General features: G+C 36.9%; 4 protein-coding genes across 4 annotated transcripts; 2 read left to right on the top strand and 2 right to left on the bottom strand.

Moving 5' to 3' along the window:
- Positions 1-387: 387 nt before the first annotated feature.
- AK88_03991 (uncharacterized protein) lies at positions 388-2,496 on the bottom strand (the record flags this gene model as incomplete). Its single annotated transcript, XM_012481601.1, has 1 exon — positions 388-2,496. The coding sequence occupies one exon, from the start codon at positions 2,494-2,496 to the stop codon at positions 388-390; it is 2,109 nt and encodes a 702-aa protein (XP_012337024.1).
- Positions 2,497-6,105: 3,609 nt separating this feature from the next.
- Positions 6,106-6,930, top strand: AK88_03990 (uncharacterized protein; the record flags this gene model as incomplete). Its single annotated transcript, XM_012481600.1, has 1 exon — positions 6,106-6,930. One exon carries the CDS (start codon positions 6,106-6,108, stop codon positions 6,928-6,930), a length of 825 nt encoding a protein of 274 aa, XP_012337023.1.
- Positions 6,931-7,998: 1,068 nt separating this feature from the next.
- On the top strand, positions 7,999-10,512 carry AK88_03989 (uncharacterized protein; the record flags this gene model as incomplete). The annotated part of the gene is made up of 1 exon (XM_012481599.1): positions 7,999-10,512. The coding sequence occupies one exon, from the start codon at positions 7,999-8,001 to the stop codon at positions 10,510-10,512; it is 2,514 nt and encodes an 837-aa protein (XP_012337022.1).
- A 447-nt stretch (positions 10,513-10,959) lies between these two features.
- AK88_03988 (uncharacterized protein) lies at positions 10,960-12,024 on the bottom strand (the record flags this gene model as incomplete). Its single annotated transcript, XM_012481598.1, has 1 exon — positions 10,960-12,024. The coding sequence occupies one exon, from the start codon at positions 12,022-12,024 to the stop codon at positions 10,960-10,962; it is 1,065 nt and encodes a 354-aa protein (XP_012337021.1).
- Positions 12,025-12,270: the final 246 nt, after the last annotated feature.

Here is a 12,270-nt window from a genome sequence, read left to right as displayed (position 1 = left end):
TGATGGAGCAAACAGGGAAATTAAATAAAATCAGACTTAAGTGGTATCACATGCACAGTATACGTATAACGTGTGTCTCTACCTGCACATGGGAAGGTACGCATTTAATAATAAAACAGGGTAGTCAAAGCAGTACATAACATATGGGGGCTGCTACAGGAGCAAAAAAAAAAAAAAAATAATATAATATAAATAAATAAGTAGCTAGATGGCATAGTAAGTAATTACGATGTAAGCTAATTATTCAAGAATAGCAGCAAATCCAATGTGCGTAGAAGCGAAGTGGAACAGAAAAAAAAAAAAAAAAAATGAAAAAAAGGAATACTTCGTAGCGATTGGTAGATAACCCCTAACCCACAGATGGGCAACTCTCTACCAATGGAACAGTTACGAAATCCTGCTGTCCTTCAAATTAAACTCCTTCTGTTTCAGTTCTCTATTTTTTCTTATCTGATCATGCTTCCCTTGCATAGCTAGTTTGATTTCATCGCTAGTCAGAGTTTCATATTCTACGAGGGCAGAAGCAACCCTGTGCAGTTCATCAATGTGTTGATTCAGGACCTTTTTGGCTCTGTTATAAGAATCTAACAGTATTCTCTGAATAGATTTATCAATTTTGATTTTCATATCTTCGCTAATATTTTTTTTATCCTGCAAGAACATGGATATATTGTCTTCATTAATTCCCACGCCATAATTCATAACAAGAGATTGTGCTATGTGAGTAGCCCTCTGCAAATCACTAGAACATCCAGTGGTCACATTATTTTTGCCAAAAATTATTTCTTCAGAAACTAACCCTCCCATGAGGACATCTATTTCGCTTTGTACGTCTTTAATTTTTTGGCTGTACTTATCACTGATTGGGATTTTCCAAGTAACACCCAGGGACATTCCCCTAGGCATAATGGTTGCCTTATGGACTGGGTCGGAACCTTTTGTGTAAAAATTAACTAATGTATGACCACCTTCATGATAAGCTGTAATATTTTTCTCTTCTTCATTTAGGGGAGATTTTCTCTGCAATCCCACAACAACTCTATCAAATGCTTGTTCAATTGAATTCATATCTACCGCTTTCTTTCCTTCAACGGAGCATTTAATAGCAGCTATGTTTAGTATATTATTCAAGTCTGCTCCTGTCATTCCAACGGTTCTTCTCGATAAGACATGCAAATCGACATCTTTCGACAGAACAATTTTGCTGCTATACATTTTTAAAATTTCATACCTACCTTTTATATCTGGTAATGGTACTACAATCGTTTTGTCCAATCTTCCTGGTCTTACCAACGCTTTGTCTAAGCTTTGTGGAAAATTTGTTGCACATATTACTACTATTCCTTCGTTCTGTTCAAACCCATCCAATTCGACCAGTAATTGGTTTAGCGTCATTCGGACAGCACTGTTATCTCGGTTGCTTCTCTTAGATCCAACTGCATCAATTTCGTCAATAAAAACGATACATGGAGCATGTTTTTTGGCTGCTTGGAAGAGCTCTCTTATCCTTCTAGCACCAACTCCTACGAACATTTCTTCAAATTCCGAGCCTGATGCTTGAATGAATGGGACATTCGCTTCCCCTGCTATCGCTCTAGCAATTAACGTTTTTCCTGTGCCCGGTTCGCCGGACAGGAGTATCCCCTTCGGTAACTTAGCACCTATTTTTGTAAATTTATCTGAGTTTTTCAAATAATCAATTATTTCTTCCAGTTCTTGTTTCACTTCGTCACACCCTTTTACATCTGCAAAAGTGACTTTCACATTTTCCACCGGAATTATTTTCTTATTCACTACTCCTATACCTTTTTGGACATTCTGCGATACTCCCTCTAGGTATACACTTGCCGCCGCTACGAGAATTAAAAACCCAATAGTCGACTTAAGTAATCCCCACATGCCTTTTTTACTTCCATCCACTACAGACACTTTTAAGGGTGTCTTGGGGTCTATTTGTAAACTATGAATTTCAGTGTGCACCCCTTTTTTTTTATCTCCATATTCTATTCGGTGCGCTGATTGAGCCATATTAGCGTATCCCGAATCCGCGTTTAAATTCCCCGTATCATACACACCGGAACGATCGTTATTGATATCATTTGAATGACTCGGGTCGTCCATCCATCGCTTATATAGCATAGGATCGCTATCATACTTTATATTATCCAAGTTAGTGTACTTTAACTTATTTGTATACACTAGTGCTTTTATGTACTCCTTAGTTATACTTTCATTTTTGATGTTATTGTTGCTCTCATAATGTTTTATAACTTCATTTGGATTGTGTACATTTGCTTCCTTATAAAACTGTAATATGAGGAAATTATCATTTGGCTTGTATCGGATTTCCCTCTTTAGTCTATCTAACCTTTCGTTTTTCAAGAGGGTAAAGTACCTTTTGTTGTTCAGGATGCATTTCACGTTGGCCAGGTTTCCCAAAGAGAGCATGTGGCTCCTCTTCAGGTGCACCACCACGATGTTCCGCAGCTGCAGCATTGTGTGCACGTGTTCCTCACGCGTTGATGATGGCTATCCAAACGTTTATGCGAGCGCTATCACCAACGTTGTCCTTTTCTTTTTTTAGGTTTTCATTAAATTGCACGAATTCCTGGTCTACAATATTATACAAATGCAATTTTTGCAGGGGGGGACGGACTGGTGCCCTAGTTTATGCTGCACTATGCTGTGCACAGTCGCTGCGGTTGTTTCTCTGTTGTGTTCACTTCCGTTCTACGTATACATATACCCTTGGGTCTTGCGACAAATAAGCGCCTTCGCACTGCTAGCTGTTCTCTATACGTGTTCCCCTATGGCCAATTTGTCATTTACACTTTTGTTAAAAAGGACTCAAATTTATCTTTTTTTTTTTTATTCACAAAAACGTATAACCATGTTTTGGGTGAATCATAAGCAACTGCGATAATGTAAACATGTACATGAAATTGTGTTATACAATTTTATGAAGGTAATTATATGCAAAGATGGAGAAAAAAAAAAGAATTTAAATCATTTGCATACAATTAACCAATCGCGCTTGAGATACACATATAAAATGACATTTTTGCAAAAAATATTTGTGACTCCTGAGACCACACGAGTTTGCAACAAAAGGAGTATATACATATATAATTATGCAAATTTGAAGAAGAAAAAAGAAAGGTGCCTCCAAATATATCACCATACTCTTTGATCAAACACGTATTTTTGTAAGCTTATACAAAAATGTAGTCGATTTTTTTTTGCTTATGTAAGGCACATACAAACGCACGACATACAATAAGCAGGCCATATGCTTAAATGAAATGGCAATGGCGCGGCATCTATTTTTTGACACCTGCAAAATGTGATGCCAATTTTGTAAAAAAAAAAAAAAAAAAAAAAAAAGGAGCAGAAACTGCAACGAATTCTCTGCCTTGATTTTTAATAGACTCGTTATTGTTAAGAAAAAGGCATTTATCCCCAAATGGCATGTTCACAGTTGCACAAAAGGGCAAATGATTTTTTTTTTTTTTTTTACATTTTGAATGTAATTATATTTGCCAAGCGCGCCCAATGAATTTTCATAGCATATTTTGTATATAAAAAACCAGCACAAAAGATCATTATATCCCCTTTCACATATTTTTTTTTTACGTTGGATGCATAGCAGTGTGCCTTGGCTATGTTATTTTATTTTTTTTTTTTTAACGCAAATTGTTAAGCATTGTACGCAAGGGTGTACAAATGATTAACCCATTTACCTAACAATTGCTTCATACGTTTGTTATGCTTTGTGCTCATCATGTAGAAAAACACATTCATTTTTGACAAGAGCCATATGTACATTTTACCGCGGACGCTACAACATTATGGTGAACGACAAATATTTTTTTCTCAGCCCAATGGACATGTGTAAAGGTTCTGCATGTTTGTAATAAATATGCCAAAACGGTATTGTTCAAAAATGCGCCTATATGTTGGTATGGCTCTTACGAAACAGTTGCTCTCTTCTTTAGTCCCATATAACCCTTCACACTTCATCCCGTTGTTCTATGCTCAAGGGGGGAGATACACACACATTAGCCAACACAGAACTGGGTATACACATGTTTGTGTGTATATGGCGTAAACCATTTTGTATGTTGAATGGATGTAGAAGAGCCCAGCTACATTATGATCATTCGCTCTAACACGGACACACATCGGAATGTTTTCGTCCTTACTTCCATCCTTTAGTCATATTATATATGATAAAAAAAAAAAATAAAAGCGAAAACTGTTCCCCCATGTTAAACATTTTTGCCGTTTTATGTCAGAGGGCACAACGATGAGTACCCCCCACCTGTATTTTAATGATGATACCCGTATGGAAGTGGGAACGCTTACGTAAACTTTACTCTTATATGTGTGTGCCTAAACTATGAGACGATTTTCTCATTGGAGGTACATATGCTTCACACGTTCCTAACGCATATGCACCCTTGGGGTTAACCCCCTTTACCCTTAGTGTCACTTTAATTATAATTCTACAGATAGAACAATAGAAATTTTGGGCAGGTCAAAATAGTTCAATGCTTACTATGAGCATAAAATGGGTCAGGAAAAAAAAAAAATAATAATAATACACAAGTAACAGGAGGGTATAAGATATATTATGTGTAACTGTTTTGTTTGACTTGTTTGGTAGGCTGCACCCATTTCGCGCTCATGTGTACTATTTGGACAACGAACGAGGATTTCCAGGGTCGCCCCTTATCGCGGCTGTCTGTATCCCTTTAACTTTTTTCGGCATGCGTGACGAAATAAAAGGGGACATATTACAAAGGTTAAGACGAACTGATATGGATGCAATGCATTTTCTTAATATTCCCTTTTTTCTTTCCATTTTTGTAAACGTATTCCTACATGAATAAGGCTATATTTTTCATTGCTTTAATAAATGTGCTCGGTCATGCATTTGTAACCTGCGCTTAGGGGGATGAATGGCATGGTAACGGTTACGGGGTGGACACACTTGGGCATTTCCCCATTTTCATGCGCCCAATTTTCGCTTTCCGCGATATGCAGCAAACCATTCACACATCACAACAAAAATCACAACACACAAATGTATCTCCAAATTTTTTCTTTCAACATTGTGCAAACGAATTTATCAAATTTTTTTGTTGCGGAAAAGGAAAAAAAAAAAAAAAAAAATTCAAATTTTCAAGTTCCGCTTAGTCCGCGATGTAACTTGAAGATGGTCAACCAAGGGACCCGAAATGTCGAAGCACTTAGGCTTCCAAACAAAGCCATGAGTACGCAAACGAAACGTGTACGCACGAGGTGCATACGTTTTCCGTGCACATAATTGCCTTTACGCATGATGGACTTTTGTGTACTTATTTCACCTCCACGTGACGTTTGAAAAACAGCAAAATACCAAGTGAATAACAGCACTGGGTATTATCCGTACGGGCGGGATTTATTCATTTCCTCATCCATTTGTAGCATTCCCATTTTGAACTGAACAATATTACATATGTATTTATATTAGTACATCCCCGTTGTATACCCGCTGCGTGCGTGGGGTAGTGTACAATATTTTTTCCTTTTTTTTTTTTTTTTTTTTTTTCACAAAATAGTGTATGGAGAAGGGATACTTCGCACATGGTCAGATATGCAACTGATTTTTAAGATGTCAAGGGGGGGGATCAGCTGGAACGCCAAGCTTCATACATATTAATATTAATACATGTGCTGTGTACATGTATAAGGACCTTTTTTGGGGGGATGATCACGAGGGGAGATATACCTTTTCAACCCATAAATGTTACTCCTTTGGATCCAGCTAAAACGCGCATGTGTATAGGGAAGTGCCCTCTCGTGGATTAACTCAAGCGAACACATTTAAGTATTAGCCAAGTGATTAACCTTAATGATGTGCATGGTGAAATAACGCACAGGAAGGAAGCAGTTCATAGCAAAAGAGAGATAAGTACATATCACCACACAACTGTGCAAGAGTGTATGTCTGTATGTATAGTTACACACGAAACATTGTAGTGTAGTCAAAAGAAGTGTAAAAAAAAAAAAAAAAAAAAAGGAAAGTAGGAGGAAATTACATCACACGGACCAAGGGACAAAATGCTGCATAGGAGCGAAAAGCATATGATGCTACAATTTTTAAGAAATGGGAGAAATGATACCTTTAACATTTTTTCAAATGTTTACGAAAAAGGTAGAAACAAAATATTCTTAAGGACGTACGTAACGGCTACCAATTATATGGAGAGCTGCATTATTACGCGCAATGGATTATTTTTACCGATCATAAATACCAGCAAGAAGGACAACCAAGTTTTCAAAACAAGTCTAAAAAAATGTTTTGCAACAACGAATGGAAATGCTAGTGGCTTATCGAATCAATATTCAAAAAATGATGTGTCAATTCTCCAAAACTCCAATGTTATCATCCTGTTCAATAAAAATGAAAAAGAAACAATAGGCCAGAAGCTATATAGGTATTTAGATATAACCGGATTTTTGACAAGGTATAATTGCAGAAAGGAATGGATCCTCGATTTAGAGCCATATTCTAGATTAACCACAGTAATGCTAACTGAATACGAAAGGAAGTTAATGATATTTTTAAAATTTCATGTTTATTTCCTATTCGTAACTTGCTTATATTTATGGTATCATGCACAGGTTCATTTTACAATGAAGCCTCCATGCCCCAAACCTTATGCATATGGACATTTAGATGGAAGAAAAAGAGACTTTACATGGCATGGTAAGCTATTTTTCATTTATCCCAAGACGAGATGTAAGGAATGTCGTTGGCTCGATGTCCAATGTAAAAAGGAATGCTTTCAAAAATTGAAACAGGAGGGACATAAGTTTTTTATAAACAATGGAGATCCCCTTTCTGTCCCGAAGACTGTTTTGTATCCATCACATTTTCACTAAATTGTTGGATTGAGTTTTTTTATATTCTTTTCGTGGTAATCCCAGTTGCTAGCGCTAGTTTGTCCCGCATATTGGACAAATATGTGCCTCCTTATGCTTGGCAGCGCAGGGCGGATAAAGCGAACTGTGCAAAGGTATGCCGCTTTCGCAGCTGCTAGTTTATGTAAATAGGTGTACTTGCACGTGTGTAATGTTATTTAAACGTACGGGTGCTTCTCATCCCATGTGCATATGCCGATTTATTCAAAGCGCGTGTATTTTGGTGGCCTCTGCATTTTCAGCCCAAGCTGTGTACCGTAACCTACAATGACACGTTTTTATTTAATTAGATCAATTCGCTACAAAAATATTTGACGCAACGAATGGGTCCTGCATTTACTAGTGCGAGAACTTGGTGTACTAGCTCGCTTTTCTTTTGACATTTTTTAAAAAAAGATACACCAATAATAGTAAAATATGTTAGACTTTTTAAAGGTGAAAAATGCGTAAAAATCTGCAGCCCGCATTGTGATGAAGCGCAAGGGTGAAACCAATATGCATAACTGCTTAGCCGTTAGGTGCCTTTTTATTTTTTGTTGTTTCCCAAAGCACACGTTCGTTGCGCATTTTTTGCTTTTACTTAAAAGGGACGCAGAGCTTTTTTGGAAATATTTTTTTCGGATATCCGTTGCGAAAGTCTCATCCAATTCGCTCTTTTGAATGGCTCCTCTGAATGGCCATTTTGAAGCTGATTACTCAATTGTACCACACTTTTCCGGGGAATTAATTTTCGCGTATGCCTCAATTCACCCGTTGACCCTTAGAACGTATGGAAGTACACGAAGGGGAGGGAAATTTCTTGCCTGCTGAGGCTATCATGCACGTGAACGTGGGTAAGAATTTACATATATATCATTACACATGCGTGCGCACGGGTGTATACTAACCCTAGGGTGTATGAACGGCATCGAAGAAGGATCATTTTAAAACACAAGGCAAAGTAGGAGACCAAATCTTTCCTCGTTTCCTAATGCGGCGAAAGAAGCTATTGGTAGATGCTCATCGCCGATCGAATTAGCCATAAAGTAAATGGACGATGTACAGATATGTGAAGACCCCGACTCGTTGGGGAACGTAAATGAGGTAAGTGACACGGTGGGAAACTTTAATAATTGTGGGGGCACATTCAACAAGTACAGTGTTCTATACGATGAGGAAGATAAGGAATTGAAAGAATTAGATAAATTCGAGAATATGTTCAAGGAGACAAATGTATGCCTCACACATTTCGAGAATATTCAAAATGACTTAAAAAAAGTTAACGAGTTAGACAAAAATGCAGAAGAGAAGATTTTGGAAAGTAGTAAAATGACAAGTGGAATTGTGGAGGAAATGAATAAACTGAAAACGCAAAAATATGCTATCAGGAAGAAAGAAAAAATGTATGACAAAATTTTAAAGCAATACAGTTTAAGTCCCTTAAGCTATAACAATTTAACGGACATAAATGTTTCACTAAATATTGCATTTTTTGAAGACTTAAAACAGTTTGAGTACACCAAGGAAAATATAATAAAGTTGCTAAATGAAAATTCAACTGACAAAGTAAGTAAATTCTACTCAAAACATTACAGCAAGATATTGAATAAGACGTGCAAGAAAATGTGCCTTTATGTGATTAGGGAGAATAACAATTATTACAAAAGGACAAACAAAGTTACAGATTTATTGTTGTGCTCTATTTCGGAAGAAAAGGAAAAAAGGAAAATTATGATAAAAAATTATGTCCAGAATTGTTCCCCCTTGACAAAATTGTGCTATAAAATTATTATCGAAAATATGGAATACTTCAACATATGTTTCACCAATTTTCTGCATTTTAGAATAAAGTTGCTAAAAAGAAATTACAACAATTTGGTTAGCAGTCATGGTAGTAACATTGTGGGGACGAACAATTTCTCAGAAGGAGGGGAGTTCCACCCTACAGATGATTCAATAGAAATATTTAAAAACTTTTTTTCAACAATGTACTACTTGATAATGTCGGAGGATCACTTCTTCAAAATCCTGCTTCTGTTCAATTATTATTATGCCAACGTAGCAATACCGTATATAGCTGCTCATGTGGAAAATATGCATAACAATTTATACACAATCATTGATTCTTTGTTTGTACCCTACAGCCATTTTATAGACACAAATTTGAATAGCTACCCGAAGAGTTACGATACATGTTATGAATTGTTTCACATTGTAAACTTGTTCATTTTTAAATTGAAAGAATTTCAAAACAACTGCGAAATAACACAAGACGTCAAGGATATTATTAGAGAAAATTCGATAGAAATGATACGTTGTAATCCAGGCTTGAATGATAGTCAATCTAGTTTCTCCAACGTACAGAGTGGAGTCTTTCTCCACGAAAATTCATTTTTAGAAAATTACAAAATTAATCCTGGAAAGGGAATCCGAGGGAGGAATTCCATTTTGTGGGACCTTCCCAGCAGCACCCCAGATGGTACCCAAAGTAAACTTGCAAGCGAAAGTCGCATCGATCAAACGAATGAAGAAAAGTTTTTAAACGATGAACCAGTGAACAATATAAACACGAAATATTCCCACAATGAGGCAGATATAGACGAAATAAATAATGTGGAGATTGTCCCAAATGTGGTTGAAGAACAAGGATCTCTGGATCAAGCGGAACGTGGAGACGGAAAAGGGAACAGCACCAATGAACTCGTCATTCCTCAATCGGATGACGAATCGGTGAGCAGTGTGGAAGATGCCCAAACAAGCAGGAATAGAAGCGAGCTAGGAGAAAAAAACATCGGGGCAGAAAAATACAACTGCAAACTGCTAAGCTATACACAAAGAATACAGAAAAAAATAGAAAACGAATTCATCGGTCTGTGGCAAAAAGACGTTGTCACATTCTACCTTAGTAAAATCACGAAAGTGGATGAACCCAATTATTATGACAACACATTGTCTGTCATAAAAAAAATATTCAGTGCATTAAATCATGTATACTCTATATACAGAAGAAACAGTGCCCTATTCGGCTCCCATTCCAACGAACAAAATTTTCAAAACGTCCTTGATATAACAATCAACCCCCTAATAAATAACTCGTTGAAAAATAAAAATCAGAATGTAGAAACAGATTATATATTTATTATAAATATATTTGTCTTTATGCAAGAAAATGTACAAATGTTTGAAGGCTCCTCTAAGTACTACGATTTGCTTGGTATAATTGTCCATGAAAAAATGGAAAAAGTATTGGAGCTAGAAAATAAAAATTTATTTGCCTACCTAAAGTTAGACAAAATTAGGAAAGGAAAGGAAAGTAACAAAAAGGAAATAAAACTGATTTTAGAAAATTTTTATAAATTTGCTTTTTCGGAGAAGTTTAATGATTTCCCAGTGGTGAACAAAATTCAATCAAGTCATGTCAAAAAGGACATGCAAGTGGCCATATTTAATAACATACATAAGGAATATGTACAGATATACGAAATGCATTCCAAAAAAGTGAACATGCTTTATTCGCCTGATCAAATAAAGGATGTCCTTTTGAAAAATTTGTCAGTTATATGAAGCAGGTCGTTTTACTACTATGCATTGGCGCGCATGTGTGTGGGCGTCTCAAAAGAACCTTTTTCGTCTAACAATATTGGTACACTTTTCTGTGTATCGCTCTACGCCCACACGGAAAAATTTGCACAAAAAAAAAAAGAGAAGCCGCAGACAGGTCAGACATGCACAAATGGACAATACAGCCGTGGTGGTTATTGCAGAGGTTGCTACATACGTTGCGCGCTGCACTGCTCTGGGCAAATAATCAAAATAAGCTACCTCCACTTTGTTGCCATGTTTCCTTGTTGAGCCTGTGTGTGCTTAGAAATTCACGCGTGAGCATCTTCTCCAATCATGCAGGTGGCTAGTTTTCGGAGTCACACATCCTGCTTCATGCGAAGCGGCATACATATGTTTCTATTTACGTATTAACGGTGTGGACAGTCCCACAAAACAAATATGTTACCACTACCCCTCACTCGATGACCCCCCATTTGATGAGGATTCCTCTGTTTGCTCCTTTCTTCGGCTGAGTAAAAAGCCCAAATTTTTAAAGACATTTGTAATTTGAGATGATTTACCAGGGGTATTAGACTCGATACCCCTTTTGGAACAGCCTGGCGCTTGTTCCCTCTGTTTTTTATGTGGCAGATTATCCGAAAACGAGAATGAATCATCTTCCTCAACTTTATATGATTTCGAAATGCAAGAAACTCTCGATTTTATATGTCCATTTTTAACTGACCAAGCATAAACCTTGATATTTTTTCTTTTCCTAATTTGCGGCTTGTCATCTGCATTATATATCTGCTCATTTGTCTCATCATTCGTTCTGTAATAAATGGTGACCTGGGGAGTAGAGCAGGTGATGTCAACAACGAGCATGTTGTCGTTAACCTCCTGTACGGTGATAATTGGGGGGAAGCAAACGGTACTATATTTTTGCAGTTGAAATAGTTTGGACAAATGTATTTCTTCTACATTTACAAAATTTAAAAAATGATAATTGGGGTAATATTCTTGATGCATTATTTTGTCGTTTATGTTATCGCACTCTGGTGGGGCACATGTCGTGTCTGCAATTTTTTGGGAGTAATTTAATAAGTCCTGGACGTTAACCGGTTTGGACTTTTCCTCCAATTTAATCCCCTCTAATCTTTTTTGTGCCAATAACCAACTCGTTTCCATCATTTCTTTTATGTTCAGTAGGATGTAAAATTTTTCCTTATTGTTTATCTTATCGAAGAATTCTTTGTTGAGCTGAAACTCCATTTTGTTTTTTTCGTTCCCAAATGCGTCGAATCCGTCTGGGGGGATTTGTTCCACCTGTTGGGCGGACAGATAATCCGTCTCGTGGGCACCCTGGTTGTGTGTGCCCTCCCTCAGCAACCGCTCAAAATATTCGTCATATTTTGGACCCTCTTCCGGTTTGACAATGTCCTTCCATTTCCCTAAATCGTGTTTTTCAATTTTCTCCTTTATGGTCAGTACAACTTGGTGGAATTTCCCTTCATTTCGATATCCACATTCCATTTATTCGGTCGTAGGTAATCATAAAATGGGGATAAATATATGACAATTGGGATTGTGTAGATGAGTGTTCAATCATTGATACATGTTTGCATCTTGCTGATTTTGCATCACTTCACCTCATTTATGTTACGACAAGTGGGCGATTAACAAATGCGCCTCTAGTGCTTTCACTTTGCTTACACCTTCGCTTGTTTGGCAAACTCTACGTATGTTAACATATCCCCACGTGTTAGCACAGCAAACTAG

This window comes from Plasmodium fragile (assembly GCF_000956335.1).
Source record: "Plasmodium fragile strain nilgiri unplaced genomic scaffold supercont1.51, whole genome shotgun sequence".
NCBI classification, from domain to species: domain Eukaryota; phylum Apicomplexa; class Aconoidasida; order Haemosporida; family Plasmodiidae; genus Plasmodium; species Plasmodium fragile.
Note: the sequence above shows the minus strand (reverse complement) of the source record. Positions and strands in the feature narration are given on the sequence as shown.